Here is a 20,063-nt window from a genome sequence, read left to right as displayed (position 1 = left end):
TCATGGCTATGTTGATAATGAGAACAGAAGGTAAGTGCAATTTCTTACAATTGTTTAAACTCTTACAATATGGCCCTTTACTTCAAGGCTCTAAGGCAGCAGACAATACCACCTACTGTACTTTTCTCAAACATCTCAAAACCACTTTATTAAAAAGGTATTCAGAAGTAATAACTGCAGAGATCACATATAGAGTACAGTCTTCTGGCATGCATTCTTTAAAGGCAAAAACAACAATTACCAGTAGGTGTAAGGTATGTTACTTCAAAGGGGGAACTGAAGGAATGTTTCTTGGACCTTTCAGATTTAAAGGCTTTTGCTACAAAGACCATCCACAATACCATTGAAGCAGTTCTTTAACGAAAAGCTTTGGGAACCCAGAGATATGTAGCTCAAGCATTTGACAGTGTGTCAAGTGAGGAGTGGAGCATTTGGTGGTGTGCAAACTCTTTTTTTGCACAAGGCATCCAGAAACAGTTTTCATATACAGTAATCCCTCGCTATATCGCGCTTCGCCTTTCGCGGCTTCACTCCATCGCGGATTTTATATGTAAGCATATTTAAATATATATCGCTGATTTTTCGCTGCTTCGCGGGTTTCTGCGGACAATGGGTCTTTTAATTTCTGGTACATGCTTCCTCAGTTGGTTTGCCCAGTTGATTTCATACAAGGGACGCTATTGGCAGATGGCTGAGAAGCTACCCAGCTTACTTTTCTCTGTCTCTTGCGCTGACTTTCTCTGATCCTGACGTAGGGGGATTGGGCAGGGGGGCTGTTCGCACACCTAGACGATACGGAAGCTCGTCTAAAAATGCTGAAAGATTATCTTCACGTTGCTATCTTTTGTGCAGCTGCTTCCTGAAAGGACATGCTGCACGGTGCTTCGCATACTTAAAAGCACGAAGGGCACCTATTGATTTTTTTATCTGTCTCTCTCTATCTGCTCCTGACGGAGGGGGTGTGAGCTGCCGCCTTCAACAGCTTTGTGCCGCGGTGCTTCGCATACTTAAAAGCCAAACAGCCCTATTGATTTGTTTGCTCCTTTGAAGAGGAAGATATGTTTACATTCTTTTAATTGTGAGACTGAACTGTCATCTCTGTCTTGTCATGAAGCACAGTTTAAACTTTTGAAAAAGAGACAAATGTTTGTTTGCAGTGTTTGGATAACGTTCCTGTCTCTCTACAACCTCCTGTGTTTCTGCGCAAATCTGTGACCCAAGCATGACAATATAAAAATAACCATATAAACATATGGTTTCTACTTCGCGGATTTTCTTATTTCGCGGGTGGCTCTGGAACGCAACCCCCGCGATGGAGGAGGGATTACTGTAATGCATGAATTAAACTTGGCCATCTGCAACATATACACGGCTGTTCAAGAAGCTACAGAATTCTTTGATTGTTTGGAATGTGTGTACAGTGTGGTGTAGTGGTTAAGGCTTTGGACCTCAAACCCAGAGCAAGGTTATTATAGTTAACAAAAACTATTATTAAAAAAACATTTTTGTAAACTGAAATAAAATAATTAACAGAGCCGAAATGAAAAACTAAAACTAAACTCTTAAAGTAGCTGGAAAGACTAACTGAAAAAAATAATAGTATACTAAAAATATTTTAGTTTTTGAATTAACATTCGTGCCATTAGCCTTTAACCCTTGTAAATCCACAATGAGTCGCCCACATGTATTCGTCCAGTGATTGGCGGCTGGTGACGGAGAGCGGGTGTTCACACAGCATTTGTGGTGGCCGAGCAAGCTGAACACGGGTGCGTACTTTGCCGCCTTTCTTTGTGCTTGTTGTATATCAAGATTTAAATCAAACTCCTGAAATCAGAATGTGCTGGTCAACAAAACCTTTACCCAATGGACAGAAAAATCATGACTGAGTAAAGGTTTTAGTTGACTTCTCAGGTGCATGCGTTTTGATGACAACAATTCACCTGCCAAATCGCACAAGAAAAATCCTTTCTCAAAATAAAATGGCACTGAGCGAGAGACAGACAAGGTCAACATACACGATCAGCATATCGTTGCTGACCAATCACTTTTGCTTTAAAAAAGTCGTTTAACAACGAAGCGATACAAACCTTGTAAAATTCCTGAATTGGCAACATCTCTGCTGAATTACAGGTAGGTAGGTGAAGGGAGTCTGCCAACTGGTGAAAAACTAAACATACAAATGTGTTTTTGTATTTATTCTACAGTATATTTATTAATTTAGCTTTTTTAAGTTTATATTCACAGCTCAAAATACCTGATATTGTGAAAATAATCCTGTAGCAGAATGTTTTAAAATATCTGTCCCCCTTTTTTCAATTTCTCTTTCTCTCAAAATAGATAGTTGAAATATCATATTCTTTTTGTTCTTAACATCAGCTATATCATACATACTGTATTGCATACCAGGAATTTTTCCTGCCTTGCATCCAAACCTGCTGGGGTAGGCTCCAGGTTTCCTGCCATCCTGCCAACCTAGCAGTTATTGGAATGCATTTGGCAGACACACTTCATGTGCTCACAGCTCTTAAAACAATGACACGGAGCTCACCAGCAGATGATCAGACCACTTCTCCTTAGTGTGCGCTCAGCCCCCCTTTCACAACGCGAGTGGCAGAGACGCGAAGTGGCAAAAGGACAGCTGCTGTAAAGGCTTAAATGATTGATGCGCAGCACGACAAGCAGAACACAGAGCTTGCCAGCAGCATCAAGACAACATGATCCGACGGCATCTCCTTAGCGTGCATTCAGCCCCCCTTCACAACGCAAGCAGCGTTATACATCCTGCGAGAAAGATTTAACCACACCCGGGGCCAGAAATAAAGGACAAGTATTGTTTTTACAACGTCACGCAAGATAAGGCAGTGAGACCTCATTTAAAACAACTCCACAGACATCTAAGAGAGCAGTTGTTGGATTGCTGTTGGCAGACACACTTCATGTGCTCCCAGCTCTTAAAACAACGACAAGCGATAAGCAAAAACATGTCCTGCAAGAAAGAGATTAACAACACCCGGGGCCAGAAATAAAGGACAAGTATTGTTTTTACAACGTCACGCAAGATAAGGCAGTGAGACCTCATTTAAAACAACTCCACAGACATCTAAGAGAGCAGTTGTTGGATTGCTGTTGGCAGACACACTTCATGTGCTCCCAGCTCTTAAAACAACGACAAGCGATAAGCAAAACATGTCCTGCAAGAAAGAGATTAACAACACCCGGGGCCAGAAATAAAGGACAAGTATTGTTTTTACTAAAATTTTAAAGTAAAAGGGAAAATAATGCATATGTAACAAATCCCATGAAAATAAAAATTCCTTTAAATTGTACATCCGGAAAAACAAACCCGGGGGTGGGCAAGCGAATCCCCACAGGCACAACACAGTCCCAAGTGTACAAGCACCACCAAACACACCACACACTTTCTTCTCCCTTCTCTTCCATCACCACAAGCTTTGTCCTCCTCCCGACTCTGGCCAATGAATGGTGGTTGCTGGCTCCTTTTATTAGGCACCCGGAAGTGCTCCAGGTGCTTGATTGCCGACATCCAGCTGCACTTCTGGGTGTGGTGAAACTAGTGCCCAAAAGGGGATAGCAGCTCCTGCTGCAGCACCCCCTGATGGCGCCTGTAGAACCCAACAGGGCTGCACCAAACTCCAACTCCCATGAAGCCCTGCGGGAGTCCAAGGCACAGCTGCAACCCAGTGAGGCTGCCATCTGCCGTCAAGGGGGAGATATTGTGTTTCCCATGCTTGCTCCCCTGGAACATATGCTGCAGGGGCGTCCCAGCCGGGCATGGGCCCCGGCCATCCGTCACATTATTCCTAATCTCAGATGCTGTTGTTTTGTGCCCGTCCACACTCCTATTACCTACTCTTCTCCCCGTGTGGGGAACGCACTCCCATTAGAGCTAAACAAATACAGTGACAATGTTTGAGGTTGGTGCGTACCCACCTTCCACTTGGCCGGAGGTACCTTACTAACTTTTTACATTTCTGGCAAAGAGATCACAGCTACATTCTCGCCCCTGATAGCAAAACCAGAAATATTAAATATCAAGAGGCTCTCAGATACAAAAGCTATTAATATAAATTCTTCTCAATACAAATTACATTTTTAAACATTTTTTTTTTACTGATTTTTAAAGTTTGTCCTGTTTCACTACTACGTGGGAGGAGCCGTGGGGGACTGCTAGTAATTACTAAAATTAAACTAATAAATATAAAAATAAAACAGAAATGTTTTTGTGAAATAAAAACTAAATTAAAACTAAAAATACATCATGAAGGAAAACTAAAACTAAACTGAATTTCCAAGTAAGGTCAGAAAAAATATAGAAATAAAAACTAATATAAAAAGGCAAAACTATAATAACTTTGACCCTGAGGTTGTGGGTTCAAATCTCGCTACTGACACTGTATGACCATGAGCAAGTCATTTGAAGTGCCTGAGCTACAATTGGAAAACCAAAACAAAAGTAACCAATTGTATCATAAAAGGTGGAAGTCACCTTGAATAAAATGAAGTAAATGTATGAATAAAACATTTTTCAACACCTCACTTGGATATCATGAGATGTTTCTTGCAACTGAAAAAGAACTTAGCTGTACAAGCTCCTCCTGTAAGCTTTCAAAAATTCATTGTTCCTGTCACCTTGCATCTGCTACCACAGTGCTCGAAAAACTACACTGCTGTGTTACACTGCCATGAAGTTGTTGAGACACCTGTGCAGTTGGGTCTTAGGATAAAGTTGTCTACTTAATGGTTATGTTTATAACAGGTTTTCTACTACAGTTGGTTTACACAAATACTGTATGCACAAGGTGCTAATCTGGATTTGGTTGAAGCAGTTAAGTTCAAAGAAGCAGTTCTCGTCACTTTCAAAGCAGGCAAATAATGTGCATAATACATATATCTTTAGGTCCAAAATGTAAACAAAAAAAAATTTATAGTTGATTCGGCTTGTGGGGCGGCCACTGCTGATTTTGAAAGTTCACAACAGAGGATTTTGTTCTTTCCTTTTTTGGATCGGATGATAAAGGAGCTCAAATTAGAAGTTATCAGGTGTGCAAGCTGGCCTTTTGAAAGGTGCGCAAGCCTGCCACACTGCTTCTGCATTACTGTTCTCTCAAGATATGCTCAGTGGTGTTGCCTTGCATTACAACATTCATCTTACAAGGCACAACACCCTAGTACTACAAACAATCATCTTAGTTCAGGAGAAGTACCTGTGGCAAAACACTATCTACAGAAGAAATCAGAGGAAGAAAAAATACCAGATATGCTCAGGGTATATTGTTTGCTTCATTATGACATGTTTTCCTCAGGCAAATAAGTATTTCAGTTTGAATTGACAATGCTCATTTGTAGCTGAACGCATGAATGTTAATGCAGTGCCCGGAGATGCTGTCATACATAGTTGAGGCAAAAATGGACAAGGAATGACTAGATCACCTTGCTGTCCATTGTCATTGACAAATTTGCTAAACTAAGACCAAGAAGACACACACTAATAGCAGCAGAGCAAAGATAGATAGATAGATAGATAGATAGATAGATAGATAGATAGATAGATAGATAGATAGATAGATAGATAGATAGATAGATAGATAGATAGATAGATAGATAGATAGATAGATAGATAGATAGATAGATAGATAGATAGATAGACAGATAGATAGAACATATAGACAAGTAAAACAGACAGCAAGAGAAGAAATAGCACACACAGAGAGACAACAAGACATTCATAATTACAAGAGAATACAGCACATATACAGTGCATCCGGAAAGTATTCACAGCACATCACTTTTTCCACATTTTGTTATGTTACAGCCTTATTCCAAAATGGAATAAATTCATTTTTTTCCTCAGAATTCTACACACAACACCCCATAATGACAAAGTGAAAAAAGTTTACTTGAGATTTTTGCAAATTTATTAAAAATAAAAAAATTGAGAAAGCACATGTACATAAGTATTCACAGCCTTTGCCATGAAGCTCAAAATTGAGCTCAGGTGCATCCTGTTTCCCCTGATCATGCTTGAGATGTTTCTGCAGCTTAATTGGAGTCCACCTGTGGTAAATTCAGTTGGACATAATTTAGACTGGCACACACCTGTCTATATAAGGTCCCACAGTTGACAGTTTATGTCAGAGCACAAACCAAGCATGAAGTCAAAGGAATTGTCTGTAGACCTCCAAGACAGGATTGTGTCAAGGCACAAATCTGGGGAAGGTTACAGAAAAATTTCTGCTGCTTTGAAGGTCCCAATGAGCACAGTGGACTCCATCATCCGTAAGTGGAAGAAGTTCGAAACCACCAGTACTCTTCCTAGAGCTGGCCGGCCATCTAAACTGAACGATCAGGGGAGAAGGGCCTTAGTCAGGGAGGTGACCAAGAACCCGATGGTCACTCTGTCAGAGCTCCAGAGGTCCTTTATAATAATAATAATACATTTTATTTATATAGCGCCTTTCCCATGCTCAAGGCACTTACAGAATAAATAAAGAACGACAGAATATACAGTATATAGCATTGTACAAACCAGATAAATGAATAAAGAAGATTAAGACAGTAAATTCTGAGAAAAAAACAGACAACATAATTGATGGTCTAGCACACACATACAGGTTACATTGGCATCTTGACAGAGAAGTAAACTGAGAGAAAGGTAATAAAGTCAAGTAGAGCTAAAAGCCTTCCTGAACAGATGAGTTTTGAGTTGTTTTTTAAAAGAATTCATGGAGTCAGCTGACCTGATTAATTTTGGTAGGTCATTCCAGAGTCTGGGCGCTATACAGCTGAAGGCCCTGTCACCCATGGAGTGTAGATTAGTGAGGGGCACAACAAGATTACCAGAATCAGAGGACCTTAGTGGGCGGGTAGGCACATAGTGATGGAGAAGGTCACTGATGTAGTTTGGTGCGATGTTATTTAAAGCTTTGTAGGTTATTAGTAGGATTTTATATTCGATTCTGTAGGACATAGGGAGCCAGTGAAGACGGAGCAGGACGGGTGTGATGTGCTCGCTGCTGCTGGTTCGAGTAAGGACTCTTGCAGCTGAGTTTTGAATAAGCTGGAGCTGTGATATAAGATTAGAAGGGGCACCTGCCAGTAGGGAATTACAATAATCGATGCGGGATGTGATAAAAGCATGGACAAGTTTCTCAGCATTAGAGAAGGAGAGGAAGGAGCGAACACGGGATATGTTACGGAGGTGAAAGTAAGAAAGTTTCTTAATGTGATTTATGTGGGCGGAATAAGTGAGGGAGGAATCAAAAATGACACCAAGATTTTTTACAGTAGAGGCAGGTCTGATGAGATCACTGCCAAGATGGACTGGGAAGGAGCTCATTTTATTAAGTTGCATTTTAGTCCCAATTTGCAGGAGTTCAGTTTTATTGCAATTTAATTTTAAAGAGTTCTGCTCCATCCAGGTTTTAATTTCACTAAGGCAGGTTGTGAGCTGAGAAAGCTCTGATGAAGTTCCACTTTTAACATTGAAGTAGAGCTGAGTATCATCTGCATAAAAATGATAACCCAATCCATAACTACGGATAATATGGCCAAGGGGAAGCATATAAATACAGAAAAGCAGAGGACCGAGGACAGAGCCCTGAGGGACTCCTTGTGTGACTGGCGCTGAGCTGGATCTGCTGTTGCCAAGACTAACAAACTCTTGCCTATCAGTCAGATAGGACTTGAACCACTGGAGGGCAGTGCCAGAGATACACAGCATGTTCTCCATTCTGGACAGTAGGATGTCATGTCTAACAGTGTCAAATGCTGCACTGAGGTCTAACAGAATTAATATGCTAGTTTGTCCAGAGTCTGCTGCCATAAGCAAATCATTGGTTACCCGTAGCAGAGCAGTTTCACAGCTGTGCCGCGCCCTGAAACCAGACTGAAAGGGTTCCATCAAATTATTAGAGGTTAGGTAATTGGTGAGTTGGGAAGCTACAACACGCTCAAGAACTTTTGACAGGAAAGGTAAGTGGAGAGAGGAGAACCTTCCAGAAGGACAACCATCTCTGCAGCAATCCACCAATCAGGCCTGTATGGTAGAGTGGCCAGACGGAATCCACTCCTTAGTAAAAGGCACATGACAGACAGCTGGGAGTTTGCCAAAAGGCACCTGAAGGACTCTCAGACCATGAGAAAGAAAAATTTCTGGTCTGATGAGACAAAGATTGAACTCTTCAGTGTGAATGCCAGGCGTCACATTTGGAGGAAACCAAGCACCGCTCATCACCAGGCCAATACCATCCCTACAGTGAAGCATGGTGGTGGCAGCATCATGCTGTGGGGATGTATTCAGTGGCAGGGACTGAAAGACTAGTCAGGATAAAGGGAAAGATGACTGCAGCAATGTACAGAGACATCCTGAATGAAAACCTGCTCCAGAGCGCTCTTGACCTCTTTCAGAAGGACAACGACCCTAAGCACACAGCCAAGATATCAAAGGAGTGGCTTCAGGACAACTCTGTGAATGTCCTTGAGTGGCCCAGCCAGAGCCCAGATTTGAATCTGATTGAACATCTCTGGAGAGATCTTAAAATGGCTGTGCACCAACGCTTCCCATCCAACCTGATGGCGCTTGAGAGGTGCTACAAAGAGGAATGGGCGAAACTGGGCAAGGATAGGTGTGCCAAGCTTGTGGCATCATATTCAAAAAGACTTGTGGCTGTAATTGCTGCCAAAGGTGCAAAGTATTGAGCAAAGGCTGTGAATACTTATGTACATGTGATTTCTCAGTTTTGTTATTTTTAATAAATTTGCAAAAACCTCAAGTAAACTTTTTTCACGTTGTCATTATGGGGTGTTGTGTGTAGAATTCTGAGGAAAAAAATGAATTTAATCCATTTTAGAATAAGACTGTAACATAACAAAATGTGGAAAAAGTGATGCGCTGTGAATACTTTCCAGATGCACTGTAGACAACGAAAGAGGAGAACGACACCAAGACAGAGCAGAGACAACAACAGAGAAAGACACAAGATACAGAACAGAGACTATAAGAAAGAAAAGACAGATAAACTTCAAGGTTAGAGCACATAAATAGTAAAGAAGGGCAGACAGACAACAAAAACAAACAGCTCACAGAGACATAAACAGAATTGAAGATGTGGGCAAAATACAGGTTGCAACAAGAGAAGAAAAGAAGATGAAATATAGAGAAGCAAGAATGAAAGAGAAAAGATACAAGCAGCAGAATGACAAGAGGGACTTAAAACATGAACAGCAACAAGCATAGAGAGACAGAAAAAAAATCCACAAAATACATAGACAAACTATTGTAAAGGAAAAGGTACACAGAATATTTGTGTGCATGAGACCTATAGATAAAATTATTTAGAAGAACATCAGAATTGACTTTAACTATATGACCCTTTTTAAGCATCAGAATTGAACCATGCAGAAAAGAGGATGGGACAGCCACAACAAAAGACAACAACAGCTAAAAAGAGGTAGGTTGCAAGTTATATAGATGAATGTGGAGACATATTGCCACATAATACACAACTTGTATACCTAAATGCCTAATGAATAAGTTTTTCTCAATTATAATAGTTCATTATTAATGATTGTACTTGTAAAATTGTGTTTATCCATCATTATATTAAAATATATAATTCAACATTTAATATCTAAATCAGTTTATGAGGTAGACATTATTTTTTTTTAACAATTAAGTTATGTTTTGAGAGTGCAAGAACTTGGATAATGTATGCCCCTAGACATTAAATGAGAGGGAGCAGTTTGACGACACCTAAAGGGGCCTAAGCACATGATTATCATCAAATCCTAGAAACACCCCTGCTTCAAACACTAACCTAAAATACTGAAGCACGTTTCATAAAAATAAATTTAATTGAAGAACTTCCCATTAACAAATGCATACACCTCAACTATGGTGATAAACATGTATAAGCATGTACAATACTAACAAAATTTTGGATTTTTTTTATTTTTTTTTTTAAAGTGGTAACGTGTTTGCAAACAAAATATAAAAAGTAAATAAATAATAGACAGAAACAATGAAAAGGAAAAAGAAACATTAGGCTACACTTTAAGACTTATTCAACATAAAATCAAGAGATCTCATACTTAAATTCAAAAAAGACATTAGTGAAAGCATATTTACACTGCTATGTTGCAACTCTGAACAGTGAATAAAAAAATGTAGGGCATATTCTACTCTGTTAGGCTAAGGTCACCATACATCTTGAAAACCTAGCCAAGAACACTATGTGTGGACATAACCCCTGTATAAAGAAAGGTGATCTATCAAAATTTTTTTCAACTAAATGTTTTTATTTGTAAGCTGGACAAAGCATAGCTTGCGTTTCATGAGGCATGTTTCATTTTAATAAGAAAAGCAGTGCTTTGATGTTTACCTTACCAACATCCCCCATACCCCTACCCCCACCACTCAGCAATGTTAGATCCTGATGAAAGTAAGACCAGAGGATGACCTGAAGAAAGCAGGCTGCCTGAGCCCGAGTAGATGAGGACCAGACCAGGAAGATTCGAATGAAACTTTAAGTTATTGTGCCACCTGCAATTACACATCTAGCATTATCAGATAGTAAGGCCTTGGTTTAAAACACACTTTCCATTTTCTTGTATGGCCAAGTTATAATGAAATGTATTACCTATAATACATAGTTAAAAGTATGGAAACCTGTAGGTGTACAGCAAAAAAATAAATAAAAGTTTGAAAGAATTATTAAGCAGTCTGAACAACTTATTAACCCATTCAAACAAATTACTTAACACTTCAAAATAATTTTTAAAATTTTTTTTACTGACTCTTATTTCAGCAGTACAGAGCCCAATTTTGTATTAATTCATTCGAACAGATTATTATTATTTCTCCCTCCTGCAGTCCAGTTCATATTACGGAGCCCCACTGTACAGTATATACTGAACTGTATACAGTTCTTCTGGCATACAGTTCAGTGAACCATAAGTGCACTGTAAGGTGTGTGTTAAAATTAGTGAACCGGAAGAATAACTAGTTGCAAGACCACCGCAGCTAAAACGGTTCTTTTGAGGAGTCTTCAAAACGCAAGAAAGTTAAGAGAATGGATTTATTGAATTTTCTCTGAGTATGTGATAGTCCAGAGTCAGTGGTGGAAATGTTAATAGAAGAAAAGGTAAGAGTAAAATAGACAGACTATTGGCTAGGTATACTCTTCTGGTTCCAGTTCACTAAACTGCATACCAGGAAAAATAAACAGCTACTGAACTAAGTGTCAGGGAAAAAAATAAAAATAATCCATTTGAATGAATTACACAATTCATTCAAACAGATTAATAATTTGTTTGAGGGGATTTTTTATTTTGCCCGACACCTACTGTGCTCCATATAAAAGTGAAGCTCTTTCTCCTGAATGTTTTTTATAGATAAAGAAGAGACTGGGGAAGGAAGTGCTAAACTGAAGTCGTGTGCCAGACCACAGAGTGGCAAGTGTATGGGATTTGAAGCATTTTGGTTAAGTCTCCACAAAAAAAGAAAATAAAGGAGAAAATAGGGTAACCATAGGATGCTACACGACAAAACAGTAGGCATGTAGCAAACAACCCTGAGGGTAAACAGGAGTTCAAGACATGTGAAAGATGGCCTAGATACGTAACACTGTTTTATTTTAATACATGCTTATGTGTTCCTCTCTCTCATGTGTTACATAATAACTTCAATATTTTTGTATAATTTGGCCTCCTTGATATTATATACGATGTGGAGGGTCATTACTTGAGTGTCCTGCTTGCTAAATTGGGCAACTTTTACAAACCAGACCATGGACACTTTTTATAAAGCACCTACAGGCAATACACACATATAATAAATATGGAAAAAGAAACTTCTTACTCACCACTCCAGGAAAGATTTTTCTAAGCCTCTCCACTGCTGCCAATGCTTTGGACTTTCCACCACCTAGACAGTCTTCAAACTCATACAAAGGCTGGCGTACTGGGTTGGAGTAAGAAATCTTAGCATTGTCCACAAAGGTAATGTGCCTTACACCCCAGCCCTTAAGGGAAACCACAGAAGACTTTTTTTTAGGGACCTTCAATGGCTAACCAGAATCAGAGAGTGCCAGTAAGACTTTATATTCTGCTATAAATATATTTAGGGCACCGACAAAAACAAATCTCTTACCAGAAGTGTCCTGGCAACATTGCAGCCCAGTGTCCCCGCTCCAAGCAGGAGACACTTCGTGCTGATCACTTTCTCCAAGTCCAGAGTTGGCACCAGCCTCCAACGCATCAATTTTAGATTCAGGTCCACTGAGGACTCAGCCAGTCTTTATAAGAGAAAGAAAAGTATTATTTATAGAGGTGCACCAGGTAGCTTCCTAAACCTTCCTTTAGACAGTTTGTAGCCTCTTGTTATAGAAGGGAATTGCAGTATTGCTTGAAACATGTTCACAGATGGCTACAGTTCAGGGGCCTCATGTATAACGCCATGCGTAGAACTCACACTATAACATGGCGTAAGCACAAAAGCGGGAATGTGCGTACGCACAGAAAAATCCAGATGCAGGAATCTGTACGTACGCAAACTTTCACGTTCCTCCACTACATAAATCCTGATCAGCGTGAAAAGTAACGTACGTGCACGCGCCTTCTGTCCCGCCCCAAGTCCTCCCAGAATTACGCCTCTTTGAATATGCAAATCAATATAAATAGCCTTCTGTGAAAAGACAATGGGAAAAGCACGGGGGGAAATATAAGAATTTCAGCGAATACCAAGTGGAGGCAAAGGAAAAATGTACTATTTGTTGGTTTAAACAGTGGTATAATCAACAAAAGGAAGTTGATCGAGTGACAGAGTGTCGGAGAAACTCGAAGGCTCAAGTTCACAAAGTCGCACAGTGCCCGAAATAAAAAAGAAATCACATATCAAAGTCGCTGTGAAAAGGCGAGTCGTAGCCCACCATCTGAGTGTCGTATGAAAGCTTATTAGGGTACAGACAAAAAAAAAAATAGGCACACAGTGGGGAAAAAAGCACGAAATGTCAACTTTAATCTTGAAATTTCCACTTTAATGGCAAAATAAACTACGTGATTAAAGTAGAACATCATAAACTTCATCTTAAAATCGTTTAATTTACTAGTTTCTCAAATCCCATTGTAACTAAAGTGGCACATTAAATGCTTTGTTCTGTATTTGATCTTCTATGTGCTCTACATGTGTGAATCACTACCTGCTTCTTAAACGGGCTTTCTCTTTCTCCGACAGGACATATAATCCATTACATTCGTGATATTACAGCTCTTTGAATAATTTAAATACTGAGATGTATACGTGATATCTTTTTCATGATGATAGGAATGAAAGCATGTTATTAAACATGGGAACACGGCGGCGCAGTGCTTGTTCATGTCTCACGCAAGAGGCTTGCGGCGCCATGCGCGACCTTCGATGAAATAATTTATTACAGAAGTACTGTCTCTTTCAAACGTACTAACCTCCAATTCCTGTCCTTACTTTTCTTTCTCCAAAAACCCAATCGCCACACAATCAGCTATATAGACGTGAAGCCATCTGTAAGCTTAAAACGCCGATTCTTCAAAACTTTTAAGGGACATTGATATCTTCGTAGTACATGTTTAATTATTATATCCGACTATCCTTCTAGTGTCGCGTCAGCACCAGCAAGAATACAACGCAATGCAGGAACAATCCCTGAACTAGCTAGCGCTGCGGCACCGTGTCCTCACGTTTAATTATTAACAATACAGATTATTTAAATGAAGTTAAAAGTTTTATCTGTATAATATAATCAACATATTTTGCTGCATTTCATCTTAAAAATGAATACCGTCATCATATGTAAATACGCGCTTTATAAAGTGGCGCAAGTTGTGCAATATTATAACTGTAGTGCAAGTTTACAGTGAGGTAATTGTACTTATAAGTTAACAGTTCTACAAGGAGCACTTGATGGACTGATTGAGTGTGTTTAGAGTTCTTGGGTTGAAACCTTTTCTAAACCGCGAAGTCCGTACTGGGAAGTCTCTAAAGCGTTTTGCCGTGGCTCAGGCAGCGTCTGCTTCATGCTGTATACCGATATTTCTCTTTCCGATCAGCTGCTGTTGTGATTCCCCGCTCAGATACAGTGATATAAATACTCTGAGTGGTGCAGTGAGAGTAATATGGAAAAAGATGATCTGCTGTGGCAACCCTTAACGGGAGCAGCTGAAAGAAGAAGAAGATGCAGTGACAGTTACAATGCTAAAGCAGTTATGGTATTTGGAATACTATGGCTATTCCCTGGACCATTATATTGCTGCAGGTTAATTACAATCAGATGCATTACACTAATAAACAATATGCAGTTAGTTTCAGTGTATTTATAAAGCCGCGTCAGGAATGTGGAGCTAAGAAAGAAAGGGTGACCACACAGGAACAGTAGCACTGCTTTGACGCTGGGTGCCGCCAGTCTGCAAAACCGAGCGGGGAAATTGCGTATGCCAAGGTATGAGTTACCGTGGAAATGTGCGTGGCTTTACGCCAAGTTTAGGTTTTATACATCGCGATTTGAGCGTGGAAACGTTCGCACGCAACATTTCTGTGCGTACGCACCGTTTATACATGAGGCACCAGGGCATCTCTAGGCATAACAGCCAAACAGGAGAAAAGACTTTTTACTTGTTCCATTGCCATTACAGTAATCATTGCCCAGTGTGGTTTAATCACAAACCACTATATGAAAGCTTCAGTAACTTGAGCAGCAAGTAAAGTGCATATTTCCCTTATGTCAACTGGTGCTCAGCCACTGTAGTGCTAAAGCTCTGAGGACTCATCTATCAAAAGAGATTAATAGAAGCAGGCCCAACAACCTTAATGAGTTTAAAAGGCCTTCCCTGCAGACTCTACACTCAGCTGCTGGGTTTTGTGGTCAGGCCTGAAAAGCTTTGAAGAGGGAAATGGCAATTAACGCCTTCTTTTAATGATCTAGAACCAGAAGGAGACCTATTTTTGAGTTTTGTGACTCATGCCTGAGTAGAAGGACACAATTAGGCTTTTCAGTAATAAATTAATTAGTAATAACTCTTTTAAAAAAAGGCAAAATTAGAGAGAAAGACAAAAGGCTGGCATACAGAAGCACAAGGAGCCTTCAATTGACAAATCTCTGATTGATGTTATTAATTACTTAAGGCCATTATTATTACCAAGATTGTGCAAAGGGGATTATAAAGTATCCTGGGGGGAAACAACATTTCCAGCACAGTGAACAGAGAAGTTAATTGTTTACACAGGCTTTGAGGCAAACCACTCTTTTTACTTTCAAATTGCATTTTTGCAGGACCATATTAGGCAGATGCTAAGGATGTTCTGGCTGAATCTCATTTATGTAGAGGTTGTATACTTCCAGTATAAGCCCAAGCAAAAAGCCATCATGCCTATATAAGTAGAACTATCAGCCTTCTTTTGCCTTTTGCTCATTTACTTCAAATGCTATAATTGTCCTTTCTCATTTGCACTGGTAACAGATTGAGGAAAAAAGAACAATGATATACCGCCTAGGGTCCATGCATTCACTGAGGTTCACTATTCTTGGTCCCATTGCTCCTTTTTGGTTCTTCTCCCAACCAACACCTTTAGGGCACCCTGGAAAGCAATTTCAGACAAAAAAATAATTATTTTTAGTTAAAGTGTACTTTCTGTCATTAATATTCTGCCATGCAACTTCTCTAAACGAAATGATGTGAGAACACAAAGAGGGTGAAAATGTGCTAACTATTTGGTGGGCCAAAGTCCATAAAGTATAAACATATCTATGATTTTTAAAATTTCCCTTTGTTTTTGAGATTTCTATATGGTTGGTGTCAAGCATTCTTTAAACAAATGCCAACTCTTACTCAAAAACTGCTTAACTATAAAGATGCAATTTGTTTCCACATAAAGTTTAATACTTCCAAATTCCATGTAAAGAGGAAACAAAGATGGTAAAAAAATGTTTTGGCTACAATGCTGTAGAAATATCTCACATACTGTGATTAACATAAATTGCTGTGACATGTAGAACTCTCAGTATACTGGTAATTACACATTTTATGCCTGTAGTACTGTGTTAGCCATTATGGATGCATATTGACAAGCATATTGTAGTCTGTTCATTTAGCCATTAACATGTGCTTGACTTCTCATTACATTTCAGGCCTTTAATAAAGACTTGCACTGTGATAGCACACACAACAATGAATGTCTGACTGGGCCAGAGGCACACCTGAAGCATTTGAAAGCTTGGGGAGCTTCACTTCAAACAGCAAGCTGTGTGTCAAGCTACGCATGCCTTGCAGAGTCCTGTCTCTGAAGCATAGCACTTCCAGTGAATCCAGGACTTGTCCCCTGAAAGATATCAAAGAAAACAGCAAGGTGAGCCAGTAATTTGGCATTAACTGCAAACTTGACTAACCTGTTTTTATGTTCTTATCCAAAGCACTCATACTCTTTTTCTATGGTTAATATTCTTGAATAAAAGCGCACTTGTTTTGTTATACTTGTACCTTTTATGAAAGTGTTCATTTGATATTTGGACTTCAGTCTTCACACATTATACACTTCATGTCTACATTTTGTCAATTATTACTAAAACATGAAAAACGTTTTTGTTTTAGTTATGTGTTCAACAATTCCTGCCTCGTATTTATTATTATAATACGATAGATTATTTACCCTATACAACCCCTCACACCCAGAAAAAAAAAAAAAAAGACTTGAGCTCTGTGAGACGGGTCCACTCCATGCTCCCTCTTCACATTAGGGAGCCTCTCGAACCCAACACTGTCAATAGTTATGACCGAATGAACTGACAGAGGGATACACACACACGGAACAAGGGGATGGTGTAAAAACTGTTCCGTGCTTTTATTAAAAAGAATCAAAACAAAACCAAAAACCCTGTCCACAGTGCAGTGCTCAAAAACGTCAATAAATAAATAATCCATAAAAACAAGTGAATAGTGGGGGATAAAAACACAACAAATAAATCTATTTAAAGTAGAGGTTAAAAATGCAGTCACTGGCTCCTTCAGATCCCAGCCCACCTCCTTCTTCGTCTCCCTGGCTCAATCATTACTTGCGTAGACAGCAGAGACTCAGCAGCCACAAACTTCATCCCCCAATCCCCAACTTGGCAGTCTTCTCACAGCGCAGCCAGACCATCCGAGGTTAGCACTCCTCCCATCTTCCTTCTCGTACCCACAGTCATATCGCGGATCCCTGGGGAGGTCATCTGCCATGCTCGCCCCACTCCATGCCATTGTTCAGTGGGGTGAACCAGCCCCTAGAACTCCACAACCTACACTCCTTCGCGGGGCATAATGTTCATAATGCTTCTCTCTCTAGGTGGCCAGATCATCCTCACCGAGACTGCTCTTCAGTCGCCTTTTAACCTCAGTTCCTATTCTCGTTCCTTTTCATCTCCCTTTTTTCCTCTTATCTATTTCCCCTCCTCGCACTCATGCTTCTCATTTTATATGTGGGAACATGGCACAGGTGTGGCAATTAGTAGCTCCCGGCATCAGTTACGGACACAGACGATTCCTCACCCATGCACTTAAGAGAGGAAACGTCTGCACCGCATCATGCCCAGGAATTGCTCCAGCCACACTACCACTCCCCCTCCATAAACCATGAGTGCAGGGATTATTTATTTTAAAAGGCAATGAGTTGCAGACCTCACCTTACCACACTCTGAGAATTTTCTGTGCAACTTGAGCTGCATCGGATAGGATAGGAGGCTGCTTGCTGCTTGTGTTGATGGACACATTTGCAAAACAAAAGACACTAATGGAGAAGTGCGAAGAAATTTAAGGCGGCCCAGGATTACGAGTTTTTTCGTAGGCTTCATGGATTCCAGTGTTTATCCAGGTGTTATTTGTTTCTAATGTTCTATATGCCCTGTTGTTCTTTATGAATTTGGGTGAAGCGCTTTGAGCATGGGAAAGGTGTTATATAAATAAAATGTATTATCTATATATATAATTCACTAAGCAGCCGACAGGGCTTATACAACCAAGGTATGCGCACGACATAGTCACGCCCGCCAACTCTAAGACCATGAGATACGATGACAACTCACAGAGCCACGCCCACCAACAATTCACTAAGCAGCCGACCATGGCACACGCACGACAGAGCCACGCCCGCCAACTCACAGAGCCACGCCCACCAACAATTCGAGCGAGAGCGAAAGCATTTGCCAAGAATGTTTTCATTAATCAAGAACGAAACTCGGAGGTTCGAAGACGATCACATACCGTCGTAGTTCCGAACATAAATGATGCCGACTGGTGATCCGGCGGAGTTATTCCCATGACCCGCCGGGTAGCCAACCGGGTAACCAAAGTCTTTGGGTCCCGGGGGGAGTATGGTTGCAAAGCTGAAACTTAAAGGAATTGACAGAAGGGCACCACCAGGTGTGGAGCCTTTCGCTTAATTTGACTCAACACGGGAAACCTCACCCGGCCCGGACACAGAGAGGACAGATTGATAGCTCTTTCTCGATTCTGTGGGTAGTGGTGCATGGCCGTTCTTAGTTGGTGAAGCGATTTGTCTGGTTAATTCCGATAACGAACGAGATTCCCTTCTGCTAAATAGTTACGCGACAAAAGAGCGGTCGGCGTCCAACTTCTTAGAGGGACAAGTGGCTTTCAGCCACGTGAGATTGAGCAATAACAGGTCTGTGATGCCCTTAGATGTCCGGTGCTGCACGCGCGCTACACTGAATGGATCAACGTGCGTCTACCCGGCACCGACAGGCGTGGCTAAGCCGTTGAACCCCATTCGTGATGGAGACCGGGGCTTGCAATTGTTCCCCACGAACGAGGAATATCCAGTAAGTGCGGGTCATACACTCACACTGATTAAGTCCCTGCCCTTTGTACACACCCCCCGTCGTTACTAACATGGTCGGGTGACTTGGTGGATTATATATAGAAAAGCAGCCGGAACCGCAAAGAACAATGATAAGTCAACGTGAATCACAGGTGCATGTGGACTGTACACAGACGAAAGTGACTCAGGAGAGGAGTTGGGGGCGGACACATGAGCAGGCAGTGCGTACTGAACGATGACTAAGAAATCAGCAGACTAGAATGGCGGGGGGGCCGGGGCAGAGGGGGCGGAATGGGCGACCTTCCCCTCTTCCCCCCATTCCGCCCTCCGCGCCCGAGTGCCATCCAGCCCCATCCCTCGCTCTGGGAGGTGGAGGTGCGACGGCAGTCCTCCAGTTTTGAATCACAGACAATTGTATGTTGCCCTCTCCAGAGTTCCATCTTTTCATTCACCTACAGTTGTATCTTTAAACCCACCCCATTTGGACAACTGTGCTTTCAGGAAGTGTTCACCCATCAATACATAATTATGCGGCATATGCTAAGCCGTGGGTTGGTTAGTTATTATTATTACACACCACCACATGCTGTGTGTCAGCAGTAGGATTTGAAGTCAAAAGTCCAAAGCCTTTACCACTATACCACATTGCCTACCTGTAAACAGAAAGGAACCTCAAAAGAAAATACTGATGCTGACTAGAGTGAAATTCAGCATCCAGAGGGGTCAGTCAACTTTCTTTTAGTGTATCTACATATTACAATATTTTAGTAATTGTTTCACCTCATCAGTAAAAACAAACCTTCAGATGAGAGAGATAATGAAAAGGATCGGCTTATCTTGTAGTGAGCGTGTTTGCATTTTAATTCAATGGTAAACGAGAAAACCATGACTACAGCAGCCCTCCCTATTAAGAGGAAAAAATACAGCAAATGAATAATTTCTTCAGCAATGGCCATCATAGCATCTGTCTGACAATGAATATGCAGACAATTCACAAGACATAAAAAAGGCTTCTCTCTTTACCAGCGATAGGTGATGAGATACAAAAGATTCCTCAAAGGCCATCCAGGGTACTGAGGTAGTGTACAGGGGTCATAAACTCCAATGGTGACCTTAGGAAAGTCAAAAACAATGTAAGTCACATTATACTCTTTCACTTGAGAGTCATGGCAAGACTTAGTAATGTGAATCAGACTAGTGTTGG

The 20,063-nt window shown here is 40.7% G+C and overlaps 1 protein-coding gene across 2 annotated transcripts in view; it reads right to left on the bottom strand.

The window, feature by feature from the left end:
• atg7 (ATG7 autophagy related 7 homolog (S. cerevisiae)) overlaps nt 1-20,063 on the bottom strand; it is a 113,851-nt gene that overhangs the window by 63,400 nt on the left and 30,388 nt on the right. For both annotated transcript variants that reach the window (XM_028825098.2, XM_028825099.2), the window contains exons 9-13: nt 19,883-19,971; nt 16,248-16,369; nt 15,538-15,628; nt 12,170-12,314; nt 11,883-12,041 (exon numbers count right to left, since the gene is read on the bottom strand). In XM_028825098.2, the coding sequence (XP_028680931.1) occupies nt 11,883-12,041; nt 12,170-12,314; nt 15,538-15,628; nt 16,248-16,369; nt 19,883-19,971 (606 nt within the window). The remainder of the gene's footprint in view (nt 1-11,882; nt 12,042-12,169; nt 12,315-15,537; nt 15,629-16,247; nt 16,370-19,882; nt 19,972-20,063) is intronic.

The sequence above is a fragment of the Erpetoichthys calabaricus genome, chromosome 18 (genome assembly GCF_900747795.2).
Source record: "Erpetoichthys calabaricus chromosome 18, fErpCal1.3, whole genome shotgun sequence".
Classification (NCBI taxonomy): domain Eukaryota; kingdom Metazoa; phylum Chordata; class Cladistia; order Polypteriformes; family Polypteridae; genus Erpetoichthys; species Erpetoichthys calabaricus.
Note: the sequence above shows the minus strand (reverse complement) of the source record. Positions and strands in the feature narration are given on the sequence as shown.